We start from the raw sequence: 20,385 nt of genomic DNA on the forward strand, positions 1-20,385 counted from the left end.
TGGCTATTATGTCTCCAATGAAGTATGATGAACTTGCATAATTCCTTGGTGAAATAATTACTCCTATCTATGAAGTTTTAAAACAGCTGTTCAGCAACAGTAGTAAAACAATGGAGTCCCAAACTGATGCATCCATTGATTCAAAAACTTCACATTCACTGTTGCAATTATCACATCTTCACAACCCAGAACCCCAGCTAATCTCAATGCATCTAATTCCATCTCCTGAGATTTAGGTTGTTTTTACTACTAAAGTGTCCATCTTCATTTATCATATGTGTTTACTACTTAAATGCCTCTTGACATACAGACTTTTAAAATACAAGCCAATGAAACCAAGCTGCTTCTGATGTACTAAAACCCCACATGAATAGCAGTAAAAAAAAAAAAATCCAATAGGCAGCAGATAATGTCTTTCTTTGCTTATGATGTCTAGGTGTGTCAAAAAGTACCTGTAAATTTTAGATGATTTAAAACATGCAGTTTTACTTTTGGATTTCATGAATTTGACTATCAGATATTTAGATTCCATGTAATTTCAAAAGGCCAGCAATGAGGGAACCAAGCCTCAGGCTGCACCCATAAAAACCAGTGTGCTAGAAGCTAGAGATGCTGACTGGTAGCTCCTCTATGGCAGCTATCAACGGTACATTGCTATCCATTACAGCTATAAAAAACCAGGCAGCTTTGTCAAAGACAACCTAAAAGCTATGCTAAACTCTTACATTTCCTTTGACAAAATAATAAGCACAGTGCAGTGACAGGGTATTCGCAGTCTCTTAAAATAATTTATTTGAATTCCATACCAAGTGAAATTGAACCATGAGAGGTGAATTTGAGAAACTGAGAAAGAGAGCACCTTTGTAGCAAGATGATCATAAACATTTCTTTGACACAAATATTAAGGATTTCTAGTCAACAACTCTGAGTCTTGGACTATTAGTATCACCAATTCTTAACAAAAAACTGAGACAGGACACATTGCATCAGAGTGTATTTAGTGGCTCATACTTGTAACAATTAAAAGTCACATTTGAGCAAAAAGAAGAGAAAGATCCTTTTAAAAAGGCTGCTAAATTGTTTTAGGAAGAATCTTTCCTTTCATTTTGATTCTAATCTCAGTTACAATAAAGTCTGTAGATTATACAAAAGAGCTCAAGGCATGAACTCTAACAGACTAAAAGCTGCTCAATAACCTACCTGTCCTTGCTGCGATGAGATGTGTTGCTTTATCAGGATCATCAGCATTAAGTACGAGATTCTTCACAATTTTAGCTCCAAGTGCTGTGGCATGATAGTGTTCCCGTGTCTTTTCAATAGGGAAGTTTGTCGGGTAAAGTCCGCTAAATATGATGGTTACATCTGCCAAGACTTTACTTTTCAGTTCTGGTACTATTTTTCTGATGTCTGGAATTTCCTCAATCTCTTTTTTCAGATATTTATCGTACTTTGTGTAATAATCAGTGTGAACTCGCACAAGGATCTCCTCAAGGTATATCAAATGGTCGTCATCATCTGTATCATCTTCCTCCTCTTCCTCCTCCATGCTCTGGTCTAAGGACTCACCCATTGTAATTCCAGACTGCTCACTAATCTGAGATTCTGTTTCAGCTTCTTTCTTGTCTCCAGACCCATTTCCTAAATCACAAAGGCTTTCCTGTTCACTTTCCTCTTGTGCTTCATGATCAATTTTGTCCTGGATAATTTCACTAGGTAAAGACTGTGTTTCCCCAGAATGGTTCACCAGATCATCCTTTTTCCCACTCACATCAGTGCAACCCTCTTGCTGCAAATTTTCATCCTGCAGAGGTTGTTTGGACTTCTTCCAACTTCTCTTTTCCTCATTCTCACTATCTGATACAGAAGTGGATGACTTTTTGGTATCCAATCCATCGTCACTTTCACTGTCACTAGACAGTTCAAAGTCCAAGTCATTTGTTATCTTCTCTTGGGTTTGCTGCTTCTCTGTAACTGTTGTATCAACTTGTTCCGAAAAAATCTGAGATTCTTTTGTATTTGCCAAATCATCAGTGACCTCACTGTCCATTTTGTGACCAGTGTTATCATTTAAGGAGTCCTGGGCATTAACTTTATTATGAGAGTTTACATCCCCATCAGATGTTTCACTGCTTACAGAAGTACTGCCATTTGCAGTGCAAGTGTCCTTTGCAGTTTTCTTGAGACCATTACTGTGCTCTTCTACACATATAACATCCTTTAGTTCTTCAACATCTTTTGCTGAAATCATTGCTGAATCCAATGCCTCAGGTTTTGCAGAGTGGTTTGCTAAGACATGGGCAAGAAAGAAAACATTTTCCCTTTTTTTCTTCTTTTCAGATTAATGAAAATTTAATTTTCATTGACCTTAAACACAGAGTTCACATATGGACTTAGATTTAATTATGCTTGGAAGTCATCACTAGACTTTTCTAAGTTGTTAAAATTCTCTAGGTGTTAATGATTACTAGAGAGGACTCTCAAACATAAACATTACTTTTGTAAAGAAGTTAGATAAGCAGATTTTTTCCTTTAAACCACAGGTCATAAGTAATTATTTGTTAACTCTGCAAGCATTAAAGGATTTATCTTGTAGAGTAAATTTTACAATTACAACTTTGAGCAATGAAAATAACCAAATTGGGGGCAGATGGGTAGAATTTGCTTCAAAGTCCTAATCCAGAACCACAGTATAAGAACTTTATAAATAAACAGCCATGTCTTTCATATTACCTAATTTTCATAACAAAATAGCTGAACTTTAGTTCTTGAAAAGACATACGTATTTTAGCAACACAAAGATGCCATTCAAGCTTAATTTAAGACTGATGGAATGCATGTAAAAGGGTAATAGAGTCAAAAGTAGAAGAATAATTTTAGGATGTGTCCACAGATGTCTGCAGAAGTAGAGAGAGAGTTAAAGAAACTGCAGACTTCCAAATTGTTGCACACAAACATTCACTGGGAACACTGTTTGAAATCAAGCTATTTTGTCTCCCTTTTGTGTGCATGTTCCTGCCCTGCAAGTAAGGACAGGAGTCAAGTGTAGAGGTCTCACATCACAGTGACCCGGTTCAGGCTGATCATACTATTTCTACTATTGTCTTGGACACTCTTGTCAACAAGGGAAAGAGAGCAATGTCACAAGTATTAAATTAAAAAAAACCAAACACTTGGCTAAACTGGAAAAAGCCTGACAATTCTTATGACATTGTGTTTCAAATACATTTTGCCCTTAATAATGACCAATTAATGTGTAATGTGTACTTTCTAAATCCATTATGTGTATTACACTGCTGAGTCTGTTGAACACAGGGTTCTTGTGTCAAATGCCTGAACACTATGTTCACTAGGTGCTAAAAATTCACACTAATTTTATTAGCACGATTTAGACTGGGAGGCAAGCAGATTTCAACATTCATTTTCAGCAGTGTGTTGAGGCCAGAGTTTATTACCTACTTCTCCCAGTCCCAAGGGCAAGGAACGGGACTGAAGAGTTGAAACCTATAGAGAAGAAAAAGTCAGCATGTTTTACATGGGGGTGCGAGGGAGAAAGTTTGCCCCCCCTACACATTCTTGAAGAGTTTGGTGTATTGCCAAATCAGCTCTCAGCCACAACACTTCTACTTCACTTCTGCTCTGGTGGATGCCAGAAGAAATGCTCTCAGTAAGAACAGTCCAGTTTTACCAAGCTACTCACATTTTTACAGTCAACTTCAACAGTCTGGGATTGCCCATCTGAGCACAACAGCAGTATTACTAAGACCATCTCAGTGACTAACATCTATCATGCTTGAAAAGTGGACAAAGTTATAAACATGGTTTAAAACAATCTAATTACCTTTCTTCTTCATTTGCATTTCTCTTGATCCAGGAGGTGCATTAATATCTCCTATCCCCTGAAAGTATACATATTTCTTCACAGTTATCAAATTGGGTGCAAACTTCCAAACATCCTCTCTATCATCAATGATGCAAACCATGGAATCTCCACAAGGAAAGAGATCTCTAAGAGACAAAATAGTTGATAAATTAAGCCAGTTTTAGAAATTTACATAGCATTGAAATCAATTTCTATGGATGCCCTGGTTTATTATGAGCATGTCTGCAAAACACGGAACTTACAAAAGAAACTTTTTGTAAATTTCTTTAGTAAGTTAATTTAATATTGCTTAAAACAATAAAGTTTTTATTGTTTTAAGCAATATTAAAATTATGGAATTCAAAACACAAGCTTTGAACAAATTAAAGTTAGTGGATAAAAGGGAAACAGCTCTTTTAAAATCTATGTTCCAAAGGCTAAAAGCTGAAAACAAGAAACATCTGTAAGAACAAACCATTGCAACATTTCAGTCTGGTTTTCTTTGGTTTTTGTCAACCAATAGCCCAAAGTCAACTTTCACAAGGTCAATACACTACCTATTTAGATAGGTAAAAAACACAAGAAAAGTTTTCAAAGAGTAGACTCATTCAATCCAAGATAAAGGAAACAGAATTACTAATATCACCCATCACCTAGGAGGAAGAAAAGGTAGAGTACTTAAGATGGATATAAAAAACATCAAGAAAAAAAGCTTCTCATTTGCTACAGTCAGGTGTGGAGGGGCAATAACTTTCAGTATTTCATAAAATTGCATTAAACAGATCTGCCTTAGAAAAAAATCTTAGCTTTATACTCTGAAAAAAGAAAGAACACTCTGAAAAAGATCAGAATGTGAATTTAGACTAGAATATGAATTCAAGGCTCTAGATGACCTAATTTCAAGAAACACTAGGAACAGAAGGTGCTTTTAGCACATTTGAAAACCAGAATACTAGGTACTGAATTATGAATTAAACTCCAACTGAGAATTCTGGTTTAATTAAAAAACCCACAACATAAGTCATTATACAAGATCACAAGACAAAGTGGAAATATGGTTGTTATTACAAGAATAAGAAGTGTAAGTGAAAACATGATGCCATGGCATTACACTTACTGTTCTGCTACCACAGAACCCATTAAGTAGAAGAAATGCTGCAGTGCCCAACACCTCAGTTTTACTGAGGTGGTGTTGATATTTAAGAGGCAGACAAAGAAGGATATGAACATATTAAATGCAGAGGGAGTAATTTTTATTTTATTTAGCATATCTTCTCTGTTCGTTGTCATGTTTTGTATAATACCTAAGATCCACATACATACCTTAGGTTCCCAGTTTTAGAAAACGGATCAATACATTCATCCCTTGACAATATCCGATGGGAAAAAAGCTTCTTTTCAGGGTCCAAAAATCCTTTTGGAAAAAGAAATTAAAAAGTTAATGTTCAAGATGTTTGTTCCTTGCTTATATTTTATATACTTCTGCTATTTTAATTTGTGCAACAGCAGTTTAACAGACAATTTTGAGGCATGAGATCAGATGGGAGAAAGTACAGTGGATCAAGTATTTGTAGCTAATTCAGTGAGAATAATTTTAAAAATTCCACCTTATTTTCTTTCAAAATGGCAACAAACTGAATTTGACAGCCAAATAAATATGGCTGAAAGAGATACAGCAGGTGATAGACACACAATTTTTGCAACTTACATTTATCTCTCTATAGCTGGTTCTTTAAAGCTAAATGCTCTCCTTAGCTCATTATGCCTAGGGACTGCAGAGAAGTCTCACAAGAGTCGGCAATGTGCTGCAATATTTAAGCACAATAGGAAGTTAAGAGATAGTTCCAGCCGGAGCTCTTGCAGTTGTAGGTTTTAAGTTGTACCTCTAACAACTACTTCAATACATTTTACACATAATTAGTATATCCTGGGACTTCTAGAAATATTTAGGCCCAGTTGTAGTAACTTTTCTGACTGCACTCTTTAAAACAAACAAATGAACAAATTAAAAAAACCCCAAAACCAAAACAGAAGCTGTGCTAACTGATCTTCAAGCAAGATAAAGTGCTATTATTTAGGAAAATAATGACTTGGGTGTACAAACAGACATGCACATGCTTCTGAACCTAGTCTCCAGTAATGAAGTTCACCATCATGAGCAGATCACAGCCACATAATTGCTTAGAAAGAAACTGGCATATTACATGCTAACCTGTATTTTTTGTTTTACTGAATTCATACTGAAACTAGTATCAACTTCTCATTTTTATGAATAATACAAAGCAGTCAATACTTACTTGGGAACCATCTTTTCAAGTTTTACTGTCTTTTACTTTAAATGATGGCCATATTATAACCAGAAACAGAATTCAAAATGACTACATAGTTGTTCTATGGACCAATTGAATTTTCTTTCAAGGAGCTCAGATTTGAACAGAACATGTCTTCAACTCCTTTTAACAGTCTAGCTCCCAAGAGTACCTTTAGTTGGGACTCCAAAAACAAAGTCTAAAAAAACCCTAAAAATCAGTTATCACTTCTAAAAGTTGATCCTGTATGTAATTAATATTGATGTGTAATTGGAATAACTTAAAACCCATAAAAGCAAGAAAATTCTGAGTTAAGGACAGAGGTTCAACCTTAACTCACCCGACTATGCTTAAGAATTGCTGCAAACTCGTAGAATCATCCCCTGTAGTGAGACCCTTGCAGTACCTAGGCATAATGAATTGAGAGAATTAGCTACAAAGATTTATTGCTGTACACACATATACTTTGACAAACTACAAAAGCTGTCACACAAGTTGCTGTTCTCCCCAACAAAACTCTCTTCTGCTAATTGTCTGAATACACAGGAACTCTCTACACTGAATTAGACAGAAGTGCATTGATTACATGGCAAAACTTCAGTGAGGCACTCAGCCGCAATGTTGCCGAGCTAAAACTGTAAGAAAAATGAAGTTGAACTAAAAAAGTCCAAATGCAGAAAGCCTGGCTGCCAGAGAATAGAGATAAGGTAGCATTCCTTAAGCTTCACAGTGATACTTTACCACTAAACCAAAAACACACTGAGGATAGAGCTCATCAAAGATCCATCTGCAAAGATACAAGCCCACCTTAGGAGAGTCCAAGGTTAAGCTACCTGAGTAACAACACAGAAAACAGCACTGGTCTCTTTCTTAAAAGTTCTTTCCAGGTCAAACTGGTTTCTTTTAGATGTTCCCTAGTCAAATAAATCAACATAAACAATTTGATGTTTTCACATCTCAGGGAAAGGGCAGGTAACATTTCACTGATTTCATCATTTGTTTTCTTCAACACACCTGCACCCACCAAAGCCACTCTCTCACTCTCCTCTGCAGCTGGACAGGGAAGAGAAAATATAATGAAGGGTTCATGGGTTGAGATAGGGACCAAGAGAGACTGGGACAAACTGAGCTTCCATTTAATCTCATAAATCAGACAGTGCTAGGTATGCCCCCGAGTTTCTTGAACAAACTGAAGACACTATAATTACCCTTCGCCACATTAGGAAGGACTATCCAGTAGACTCACCATTGTACATGCATAAAGAATAGCAGAGACTATTGCCCCAGCTGTTTGTTTCCCATCTCAGACTGGCTCTTTGCACACAGACTTACCAAATCGTATTGCCTGCTCTTATACAGACTTAAAAAATAAAATTCGTAAATAAGTAAAAACTAAGTTAAAACCATCAGAAGATACAATGTTGAAAACTAACTCATATTGGGGATGTCTCAGAGAAAGACTGAGTTAAATAGCAGTTCCCAGGAGAAGTTATATAACAGTTGGAACCAACATGAATTTGAATAAGTCTTTTTATTTATAAAACTAAAATTGAATTTCTGAAGAATTAGGTTACCTTCAGTTCAAGTTGAGATTCTACTTTACAACCTGGAAAGAGCTGTTGACCCAGTCTTTCAAAAGCTGAGACAATTTCAGACACTGGTGATTATGTATGCACACTGTATACATCCTGTAATATACTTGCTGTAACAAACCATACATATGAATGCTCTCAACTTGGTCCTACTTTCTAAATTTCATTGTAAATCTGGAGTGATTTCACATTGCTTTATTGTTACTTAATAGCTTCTGAACTTAAAACTCTGTGACATTTCACAACTAGCTTTTAAGCTGACATCTGTTTTATATATACCAAACTTCTCTTATAAAGAGAAGAAATTAAGTAACAATTACTCAAAATAATTATTTAGTAGAGAAATACTCCAGGGAGCTCTAGATAATAAAATCCAAAGATCATCTTCATAAACATACTACCAGATATCACTTAGTAAACATGTCAAACTAAAAAAGGGTTTAATATAAATTATTTCAGCAGATATAAATGGTGTTTACAAATATCAGCTAATCCCACTTAACAGCTAGCAGGAATCAGCTGAGATGAGAGAAAAGGACTGACAAGATGTCATCTCTTTTCAAAAGCCTTCTAGGACATGAAAGGAACAGCTCAGAGTTCAGGATTCACAAAGATATCTAAGATGTCTACAGAGGACTTAAGCAAACAACCTTTTTCTTATGAAAAAGATCCCCAGCATTTTATCACAAGTTCTTTCTTTATGTAACATAGGGATAACAAAGTATCAAACTGACAGTTCTGTGAGAAACCATTTAACCAACACTGCCATCAAGTGTTCTCTGTACGTATCAGCTATGTATTCCTCTAGTACTGCATCTTAGCTGCACAGGTGGACCAAAGCCAGCACCCAGTGCTTGTCCACAGGCTTCAGCTGAAATGATCACCAGTACTGCACAAATAACCCACTTGCAGTTTGAATGCTTTTCATGAGGTTAAACAGCTTCAGGCAGAAATCCAGAAGTCTATCAGTGACAGGAAGCAGCAGTACCCTAATTTGGTGGCTATTCCCTCTATGGAATAAACAGGTAGCTTGAGCGTGATGACCACAATAAGTGTCAGCCTGTGGCAGCACAGGCAATCCACATTGGGGCTCAGAGACTAAAATGGGCAGAGGACCAAATCACACATTGAGAGAAGACAGGGAAAGCACTTAGATATCCTGAGTTAACTACCTCTGCAACTCCTCCCTGACTCTGAAGGCCATTTGCCATACAGCTTCTGACCTCAGGCTAGATCATGGCACACAGATCCAAGTGAGGAAGACTGTCCCCTCACTTGTATTTAAACCTAGTGATAAGAAAACTACTCTTTTGCCTTAGAAAATAAAAATGCATTCTAAGAAGGACAGAAAGGCACAGAATTGTTCATGCATTAGCAGTACACAACAGTTAATCCAACAGCAAGACTGACAAAGCTTTAGGAAGATTCTTCAAACTATGGTCAAAGACTGAGCAACAATAGAAACATTCACTTGGATTGGTAGGACAGGACATACCTTAAACTTTTCAACGAGTATTACCTGGAGACCACAAATAAACATCACATTTTGACCATAGAAATATTGTATGTTGTCATTCAGAAGTCTCTTATAATTGTCATTAAAAGCCTTTTCTATGGCATTGTACATGCATAAAGAATTCTTTGATTATATATATTTTTTCTGAAGTGTTTTAGAGCTAACTAGCTCTCTAACTTTCTTGCCAAGAAGTGAGATTACTGAGACATTGTTGTTCAAAACACTCCTGGCAATATGACAGAAAAAAAAACCAGCAAATGTGAAAGACAACTTACAAAAAAGTTAGGAGACATGGAACAGCAGTATGGATAGTTTGACAGACCTAAAATATTGTTAATTATATTATCTTAGACCAACAGACTTGATAAAGGGAAGTTTGAGGAGAAAATGCTCTTCTGACAGAGAAGACTAAAATTGGCTTTTACCCCATCTTGATAAACTCATGGTGTCCCTCCTAACATGATTCAGACCCATACACTCGCATAACCAGGGCAAGTTTCTTTTATGCGTCTCAGAAACAAGAAAACATTTCAGCCAGAGCCAGTGACCCACACAATCGACTACCACTGTTATAATTCAAATATAAGTTTTCACTTGGAGATTTTAAGTTATTGAGAAAAAGATGTGAAAATATTGCTAGATTTCTGTTTTTCCTTAAGTGTATCTCAGCTCCAGGACACAAACAGAACTGCTGTAAACAGATTTATACCAGCAGAACTTCCTTTGGTGAAAGGAAACCATACAGGGGTGGCGTTCCTCACAGGATGAGATGATGTCACATTGCTGAATTTTACAGAACAGTTACATTAGATTTGTAAGACAAGTGACCTTGCCGATCATTGTTAGGGTCCATCAACATAATTTCTTACTTAATAAGAAGGCACTAGTTAACAATCTGATTCTCTAACCATCAGTGAAACAAAGGAGATCTGATGGGGGGAAGAAAAAGGATTATTTCTAAAATTACAGGCCATACAGGCACTGCCTTGTAAAGTAGCTAAGAATTCTACCCACAGGACTATTTAGGAGGTGGCTTTGCACAAAACAAAGAACAAATACTTGAAAACAACAGATAAAGAAAATTAGTTATATGAGTATGAAGTCAGGGTAGGTAAATATTGTTAAATGTAACATATTACTCACCAGCAATTGTATGTGCATACAGTCTGCTGCCAAAAGTAAAAACATGCAATTCATAGAGCTTGGCAATTTTTTCCAGGAATTCCTTACAATGAGGACGCAAACGCGTGTGCAACATAGGCTCACCTCGCCCTAACTGGAAATGAAATATTCCCTAGAAGAAAAACCATGTTGAATATTATCAAAATAGTAAACAAAAATGTCAGCATTCCAGAGCTACCCTCTTCCCTCACTTCAACTTTATTTGGTCTTACTAGATCAAAGTGGGTTTTGGCCACAAGATTATGTAGATAAATAAAATCCAAAGCACGTTTTTGCTCTGTGCCAGGCAGTCCAACAATAATGCTTTCAAATGCAGGAAACTGCATTATTGAAAAATTTATGATGCAGGTGTCTTTCATTCAAATCTTTACTTAAGGCAAACCAATCTGAGAAACTTCTCAATGTGCTCATTTCACAGAAGTCCAGGATCTCACTATAATCAATACCACACAGTGAACTTCTGACAGACTCATTTCAATATGCACTGAGCTCAGAGAAAGTATTTTCTTCATCCAACAAAGTCTGCCTATGGAAACATAGCAACAGAGAGCAAACCAGGAAGGAAGCTTACAGATAATGATCCCAGTTAAAAACCTCACAATATTAAAAAAATATTTTTCTCCAAACCATGAATTTATACTGATAGAGGCATAGCCTTTCAGGCACACAAGATTTTTTTAATCCTTAAGTTGAATACTCATGGTTCCCTTTCCTCTTAATTGCAATGTACATTTCTAGCTTGCTTTTTCTTAGCAATTGTGAACACATGCTTAGCCTACTGGACATGCAAGAATGGCAAGAAGAAAGAAAAGAACTAAGCAATCACAGTTTGCATGATATTGCTGTTTGAGTTTGTATCCTCTTGTTCCAGACGCTGTACCCTTTTCAACATGTTTCTTGTTTTAGAGCTTCCAAATTAGAAATGTTACAAGCCAATACCCCTTGTCAGTTCAATAACAAGTGTTTCGTGAAGGAATTAAACACAACCTCTCCCCTCCTCACTCCCCCAAAAAAGATTTAAAAAAAAATCCCTACACATACTCATGGAATGACAGACAAAGGAACACACAGGATTGCTCAAAAAGGGACTTTGAACAGTAATTCACTGTATCTGCCTCAGACTTGGTAGTCACATTACTGAGTACTCAGCTTGTGAATTGCAGAGGAAGGAAAGCAGAGATTAAAATTAGCTACCTGAAACATCTCTCAAAATGATTATAAAGGAAAAGTGCAGGAAAGCATGAATGGAAGAAAGAAAAATGTCCATTTAAATGCAGAGAAAAAGGAACATATTACAGAAGACTTGCTTCTCATTTTGTTTTATTCTTCAACTACAATTTTACCTAACCACAGAATGTTCTGTTAAAGAATCATCATTTAAATATTGTTAGAAACACTTCTGTTGTTATATTGGATTGAAAGGTAACCACAGATACCTTATTGGACATTTGCTGGCAGTGCTGTTCTGTAGTATGGATCAATGTCTGGTCCAAATCTACCATGAGCACCAGTTTTCTATTTCGATGTAGTCGCTGTTGATCTTCTCTTCCCAGCTGCTCAGCTTGCTGTAACAGAAATATTCACTGCTAAGCTTAGCTTCATAGAAATACATTGGGTTTATCACCTTTTGTGTACACCTGAAAAGCCCTTCTGCTACAAACTAACTGCACAAGAAATGATGCCTCAACAAAACTGTAGCAACGGCAGCTGTGGAACAATTTTTTTAATTGAAAAAAAATGCTCTCAAAGTCTACTCTTAGATCTTTGTGACACTATTAACTCCTAAAATTCAAAAACTCAAAACGTTCAAATGTAACAATTAAGTAACCATTGATTTAATTTAAGGCCCAGTGTCCTGATATGAAATAGCAGTAGCTTTGAACACAAAGGAAAACGCATCAGTAGGTGTGAGAACTTTTCACTGCCATGTCCAGCAATTTTGCATTATTACGTACAATATGTCTGAAAACCCCACACTAAATATAAAGCCGACATTCCTGGTGACCAAAATGATACCTGTGAACCTCAAATTACAGAATGACATAAAGCCTTCAGACATAAAAAGCTAAGATTATACAGGCACCAACATTAAGACCTCATAATCCAGTCAATATTTACTCCTCCTGCATATATTTACAAACTTTCCAAGTACCATGTGAAGCTCTGTGTTCACCTGATTGACTTCTGATAGCAAGTTGCAGTGTTATCCTCAAGACAGCTGAACTTAAAAGTAAAGTTAGAGCACTACAAAGCAGCAAGGATCAAGTGCAAACTGCCCTTTGAAACACTCCTCTATCACGGGGACACCTCTAGCTGCTTACATCTTCAGTTTCCCTCACTGCAGTTCTTTGATGAATTACCCGAGGAAAAAAAAAATCAAGTAGTAACATAAAAAAGTAAAAAGAGACCAGGTTGATAAAGAAGATAAACAGAATGTTCATCTTCAAAATAAACATGCTCCTTCCCCCTACACAAACTGAGGAATAAACAAGCATATTTTGATAACTCAGATGAATGTTTTAACTATTAATGGATTCAGAATACTTATAGTATTTGAAAAATAATGAAATAATTTTACCATTCAGGTAAGTTGCAGCAAACTAGCTTCACTATATCTAGTGGGTCAATTTCAAGGTGAAGGTTAAAGCTAGGTTTCAGAGACATTGCAAGCTTTGAACAGCTAATGGAACTTCTCACTAACTGTTCACTCTTGGTGACAAAAATGTTTGTCTGCTGAGTTTACAGGCTGCTGTAAAACTGACATCTTTGCAGCATACAGCTCTAAGAAACACCAGTATAAATAATGAGAAAAATCAATCTACACTAAGATAAACTCACAAAAACATGGGGCCACTAATGTTCAACCCCAAATTCTTCTTTGAAGGGACACCAAACTTCCTATATCAAGTGCAGACGTCCTGTAATTAAGTTTCTCAACTGTGGAGCTATTGTGAAAGGTATGAACAAAGAAAGCATGATGGTACCTACCTCAGAACTAACTTTCAGTTCTGGGACACTGTGAACCATTGATACAGTTGCTGTGGATAATGGCACACTCTGTTTTCCATTCTTGCTTCGTATCCTAATCACATAGGGAAAAGAAACATCACATGAGAGAATAATAGTTTAGTGAAATATTAAATAGACTAAAATCTGTAGCCTCAAACTAATCACCACCAAAAAAATGATTAAAAAGAGCTATTTTAACTAACACACTCTTTCAAATTCTTGCTAATGCAAGTTACTAGACAAAATGGATTGAGATCAAACAAGCTCACCAGAAAAAAACTGTGCAAAAAGTCACTGCACTAAGTTATACTTCCATACAATTGCTTCGTAACACATGCTTTCACTAAGATGAAACACATTTATGTATTGATTTGCATCAGAAAACAAGCTATAAACTAATGAAAATTACCAAACCACTCAAATTTAAAACTACTCCATTTCTTTTTTTTTTTGCAATCACTCAGCATGCAATTATCTACTTGTTTTCCAAGCCAGAATATGAAAAATATAAGCAAAGGATAGACAAAATTACTCTCTGCACCCAGAGTGACTTATGGGTGACTGCTGCTTCAAAAATATCATTGGAAAAAAATGATGTGTGCATATACAGATATCAACACAGAATAGGTCTCACCCTTGTGTGCATATACATATATGTGAGACAGGGTGTGTGACTGCACACACAAGTACAAAATTGCTTGAAAACTCAGAAAATAACCCTCTATAGGATCCCTTTCACTAGCTTACATCAATCAATTTATTGTGAATTCTGACATCTAATTGCTCAACAATATTCAAAAAACCTGCCATACAAATTTTGACCTAGGTGACACATGCACATCTTCTAATTCTCCCGTGTACCAGTCCCATCAAGGACAAGATTTGGTATCAGATCTACAACAAGAGTAAAACCAGATTTCATTTTGTGACAGGCAAACTGCTCAGGATCAACTGTACTGAACTGAGTTGAGGCAGACACAACCACAGAGAGGCATCTTTCCCTGTACCATAGTGTATGGCAGCATTGATGTCCAGTACAAAAAAATACAAAAGTATTTATTTGGTCTGAAGTCTGTACATTTTAGCATCTTACATCCTTTGCTTCAGAGTTCAGAAAAATTAATCTTTAAGCCTAAATGGCATTTTAAATGAGCCTTTAAAAATTATTGACCATTTTCAGACCATTAGTTGTATGACTACTAAGAACAATGTACTGGCTTTTCTCCCAGCAAGAAAAGCATCAGTGCTTTTGAATTGTCTTCTGATGTAGGCTCAGCAGTCATAACACAGTATTTCAGATGCATAAGCCATTTTGTGTAAAATGAAGACACAGACATAAGACATAGTAAGAAGTATTAAGTGAATAAAACAATTTGCTGGATTGACCTTGAATTTGTCTGGATTTATTATATGAAATGATAACAGTAGAGCAATATTTAGATGTGACTGTATTCAAACATCAAATCAAGTGTTCATTCAGGACAGACAAAGCCTTACTCATGATTATCCTAACTTTGCTAGGTTTGCCAAATAATACTTGTTTACAAAATATTAATATTAAACTCTAAATAAAAAGTTATATCCAAACATTAACCAGGCTACTTCTTCCACTCTCAATATTCAGTTCACTTGCACTGGTTTGTGGGATAATGTTCACAAAATAATTCTTAACAATAAGCATGAATTAAAATGAAACCTAAGTATTTCCAGCCAAATGAAATGAGTATGCAACATTAATTTATAAAATCCAAGCAACTATACAGCTTGTTTTGGAACAGCTGTTGAATTAGTAATTTGCTATGCATAAGAAACATACTCTTTACCAAGCAATGCGACACAGCAAAGGAGAAATACAATAATCTTTTGAATTTGCTTCCTTTTTTTTGCCTAAGGCTTAAATTCCTTTAGTTCCATGGCATAATATTTCGCAAAAAATTGAAAACAGTTAAGAAGCCTTAAATTGAAAGCACTGGAGACAAGCTAGCTCCCATTCAGACACAGTACAAATAAAGCAAGGTCATATGAATGAGACTGCTATTACCTCTAAGCTATTTACACCTGCACAGATAAAGTTCTCAGGATTATTAAGCAAGCCATTCTTGACACACCATACAACTCCCAGTCTCTGGTGAGTACGTTGAAAAACAGTGTGCTGAGAATTTACCTCTCTACACATGCTCCTTATATTTTCCACTCAAGTTACCCTATATTACCTCAATGAAGAAAGAGCATGCACAGTTCTTAAATCCTAAATGAGTGGAGACCTCAGAGCAGTCTTCTCTTTACAACCTTTAGCAACCTGAAGGTTCCTGGAGAGGAGCCATTTACAAGGATGTGCAGAGACGGGACAAGGGGGAATGGCTTTAAACAAAAAAGGGTACGTTTCATGAGCTGTAAGAATGAAATTTTTCTCTGTGAGGGTGATGAGGCACAGGAACAGCTTGCCCAGAGAAGCTGCAGTGTCCCATCCCTGTTTAAGGCCAGACTGGATGGGACCCTGAGCAACTTTGTTGAGTGGAAGGTATCCCTCCTCATGGTAAGGGGGTTGGAATTAGATGACCTCCAAGTCCCTTCCAGCCCAGGTTATTTTATGGCTCTATTAGATGAGAGAAGGAAGAGCTTGAATTCCTAATCAGAAGCAAGGAGAAGTTGGAAAAAAAAGCTGACAACACTTACTGAGTTAAATCCTGGCCACATTCTGCACACAAGCCTTTCATAACAACAGGATGGCTGCAACCTTCCAGTCTCACCAAGACAGCCCTGAAAAAGACATAGGCATTTCATTTTCAGAAGGCAGATTACAGACATGTAGATTAGTAACCCACAGACTGAATTAATTCAAGGAATAAATTCTGGTTATAACTTGAGTGTCATAACCTTAAGATATATGCTTTTGCCACAACATGGTGAAAAAGACAATCATCTATATTTTCAAATTATTAATTTTCACAACTTTAGAAGTCAACTGAATCATATACTAGGGTCAGTTTCTAAGCACAGTTTAGCAAGGAAGTTCAATGAGAACAAGTATTGTTTGTCAGAAACAGTTTACATTCACTTACATACAACTCCCCATTAATACCCTACTGAGCTACACAGTAATGAAAACCAAATGCAGAAACTTTAACATCAGAGAACAGCTCAGGTTCTCTTCCAAAATCACTGAGTCCAACCATTAACCTAACACTGCCAAGCCCACCACTAAACCATGTCCCTGAGCATCACATCTGCATGTCTTAAATTCATCCAGGGATGGCATCTTGACCCCTTCCCTGGACAGCACATTCCATTACTTGACAACTCTTCCTGTGAAGAAATTTCTCCTCATATCTAGTATGAACCACCCCTAGCACAACTTGAGGTAATTAATTTCCTCTCCTCCTATTACCTGATACTTGGAAGAAGCAACTCCCATCTGGCTACAGCCTCCTTTCAGGCAGTTGCAGACAGTGATAAGGTCCTCCCTTGAACCTACTTTTCTCCAGACTAAACACCTCCAGCTCCCTCAGCTGTTTCTCATCAGACATGTGCTCTAGATTCTTTACCAGCTTCACTGCCATTCTCTGGACATGCTCCAGGACTTCAATGTCTTTTTTGTACAGAGAAGTCCAAAATTTTACCCAGAATTTGAGATGCAGCCTCACCAGTGCCGAACACAGAAGCAGACAAGTTCTATACCAATTTAATCTTATTATTTTCATGGCAGACATATATTGCTTCAATCATCTCATAAAAATATTTTAATTTCTGATCCTTAAGCCTTGACTCACCACATCATAAAATAAAGACTGATATTTTATTCTTTCTTTTAAACAATGGCTAAACCAAACCAGAAATTGGAGCTGGAAACAGAGAAGTGTGACATTCACTATTCCAAACTCTTTAAAAGACAAACTCTACTTTTCAGTTGAATAGTCCAACTAAAGTATTCTTCATCCAGTTATCAAAATTCAAAATTCCTGGTCTTGAAAATATAATAATTTATTTTCTCTCAAACACTTAACAGTCATTATAAGAGACTTGTTTCCTTCATTACAGATGGAGAAACTGATCTTTCAGACTTCCTATTTTTAAAAAACTCTAAGAAGTAGATAGCAGTACCTCAGCTATTGCAAAAATTCCCCAACTCTGTGATAATGAGCTACAGCATCTCCCTAATATTAAAAAAAAAAAATTAAAGGTCAAGCAGCTAAAAAAGAAACACACCCAAAAAGCAAAAAAACCCAACAAAATCCGAGCTCTTTCATATACTGCCTGTAGTTGAAGTATGGCTTCAAACCTGTATGCAATAAGCAGACTGCAACATGAAGAAAACTGTTTTGCATGCCCAAATCTCTCATTCATATATCTGACTACTAAGCATCTGGGAATTCTAAGCAGAAATTTAGTTTCTAAATAATACCTGCAACTGCTTACTTGCAATGTGTTCCTTGTTCTTCAACAACCAGAAGAATGATGACTCTACTGCTGTAGAGAATGATGAACAGAAGAACGATGAACAAAACTGCAGTTCGTGCCCCTAGTGAGGATTATTTTCCTCTTTGAGAGCAAAAACCAGATTCAGGTCAGGTTTATTTCAAAAGAAGTCTTCACAAGCCATCATACTACCAGTATTCCCATTTACAAATGTGCAGATCTACGCCCTTCTCATTGGCAGCCATTTTCTGCTTGGAAATTACACCTCTTCCTGTGTAGGCATCTCAGATCTCCTTTTTTTTTTTTTTTTTTTTTTAAACATGGTATGTATTTCACAGAAAACAAATTGCCAGAAAACAAAGCCAAGACTCTTGGCTCTTTAAAAGAACTGCACAAGATAAAGTACTTTAGTAGCCCTTCACTGCATGATTATTTCACAGATTTCACAGAATTTTGGTCTCCTCTCATCCCCCTACGTTTGCATTATTTCATTTGACTCTTCTCCCAACTCCCTTTGACAATATTCTGTCTTCTGTCTTTTACCTTGATGCACTGCTAAGCTCCTTTTTAGGCTACCAATGCACACTAATGGTCATGTCAGAATTTTTCATTCTCACCACGTGTTCAGTGTATGAATTAGAAATTACAGACACACCTAAAAGGCCAAAAAACATGCCCCACAGTACAGGGTACAGAAACATGCTTAAGAGATTACAACGCCTGAGTTTATACCCCATATGAATTGGTTTTCAATAGTTCAGAAGAAAAAAGCCTTTCAACTCCAGCTTGGAAGTCACAGTATCTCTAGACATTCTCTCCTTCACAGTGAAGGTAACCTCACACTCCAGGTATGCAACAGAAGAAGCTGGCATACTCCTGGGCCAAGATGTGATTCAAAATTGGACATGCAAGAGCAATGATTTTTGTAAGAAAATTAGAGTTCTAAATTACTCATTGATACTGTTCCTAAACAGCACCACTGTACCTTATTGCATACCAAGCACGACCACTAAATAGCAATTTTGCTCCTACAAAATCTAAACATAACCAGAACTCTTGGCCACACTGACGTGCTGGAGATAAAACAAAAAGCACAGGATACAAAGTCCTCTGTCATATTGTTCTCTGTGATGCTCAACCCAAAGGACACAGGAAGAACTCAGAGCCCTGATAAAGCTCTGAGCAACATACAACCAAAGGGTCAAGTTTCAATTACAACTGTCAGGATCTTAGGCAGACTTCTCTCAGGGAAAAAGCCCAACACTACTTAGTGCTGCAGAAGGAAAGCCTGAACTCTACTAAGGCCTAGGCACACTTAAGTTTTAGCACATGTGTTTTAATTACTAAAAAGGAACAAACACAGACCTCAAGTAGAATGGCTTTTTTAAATTTCACACCTGGAAGCTCTCCTTTACTGTTGAAGTGAGGGATTTTCAAAATGTAATGGCCAAGATCAAAGCCAATTATCAGACAAAAGTGAGCTGAATCAAAGTGTGCATGTCTGGTTTTAAATGGCTGCATACACCAAACAGGTTCAGATTTCTGCCTGTTCTCTTCTCCAGGTTGTAAGTGAAACCCACTTAAAAGAAGAGAGCCTTTCTCTATTCCATTTCTACAAAGATAAAACAGATTTCCTCTCCCACCCCCTCCAAATAAGAGGAACTAGGGCACACTTCACTGCTGGCAACATTAAGAGCATCTTCTTCACGATCCACACGGTGATAAGCAGAGCTAACTGGCTACTTCAACAACAGCATTCCAAGGAAACTGCCACAAAAGATGCAAAAAAACTGCACAAAAGATTTTCTAGTTTCACAAACTGTCCCAACTGTGCAGATGAGCCAGGTGAAGCAACTGGGTAAGAACCACTACACTGTGACAAGCAAACTCTTTTCTGAGCAACCATGGAGGTGGTAGATCATTCCAATACCCAGTCTGATAGCTAAATGACTGCAACAGAAACACGAACTACCCACGTGGTGTCTTTAGTACAATGAAACTTGAACTAGTAAATAAGGAAACCCACTCAGGGCCCTTACTCACATTCCTTCCAGATGTACTTGTAAACAACACAGAAATTAGGTGAGCCATTTAGGTAAAATTTTACTTTTTGTGGCCACAATCACGAATAGGAACAATACACAGCCTCAGGATGCAACTGATCATAAGCTCATCGCTGTTCTCCCAGTACTTACGTACACCCTATTTCTAAACCAAGTCTTTTAATAATATCCGCTTTAAGTAAGCCGCATGGTAAAGAAAAAAGACCAAGGGAGAAAGCTTTTATGAAATCCAACGTGAAGGTTTTGCCTTTATTAACAAAGGAAGACAATGCTTGCACTAATCCTAAAGCCTGGTCATTACTGTTGACTCCAAATGGAAGAACTTTGTATCAAGTATAACCATGGCACTGGTTCTGGTAACTGAATTACACTGGAAAGCCAAAACAGAGTTGCTCTATTTGTGCTACACCTCACTTGTAGCAAGCAGTTTACTGAATCA

The 20,385-nt window shown here is 36.9% G+C and overlaps 1 protein-coding gene across 1 annotated transcript in view; it reads right to left on the reverse strand.

The window, feature by feature from the left end:
• The window catches only part of CTDP1 (CTD phosphatase subunit 1), a 99,668-nt gene that overhangs the window by 69,364 nt on the left and 9,919 nt on the right, over positions 1 to 20,385 (reverse strand). The window contains exons 2-8 of the mRNA XM_036406983.2: positions 16,144 to 16,227; positions 13,447 to 13,540; positions 11,895 to 12,023; positions 10,420 to 10,570; positions 5,183 to 5,273; positions 3,839 to 4,005; positions 1,201 to 2,286 (exon numbers count right to left, since the gene is read on the reverse strand). Coding sequence (XP_036262876.1) covers positions 1,201 to 2,286; positions 3,839 to 4,005; positions 5,183 to 5,273; positions 10,420 to 10,570; positions 11,895 to 12,023; positions 13,447 to 13,540; positions 16,144 to 16,184 — 1,759 coding nt within the window. The 5' untranslated portion in view covers positions 16,185 to 16,227. The remainder of the gene's footprint in view (positions 1 to 1,200; positions 2,287 to 3,838; positions 4,006 to 5,182; positions 5,274 to 10,419; positions 10,571 to 11,894; positions 12,024 to 13,446; positions 13,541 to 16,143; positions 16,228 to 20,385) is intronic.

The sequence above is a fragment of the Molothrus ater genome, chromosome 1 (assembly GCF_012460135.2).
Source record: "Molothrus ater isolate BHLD 08-10-18 breed brown headed cowbird chromosome 1, BPBGC_Mater_1.1, whole genome shotgun sequence".
In the NCBI taxonomy this organism is placed as follows: Eukaryota; Metazoa; Chordata; class Aves; order Passeriformes; family Icteridae; genus Molothrus; species Molothrus ater.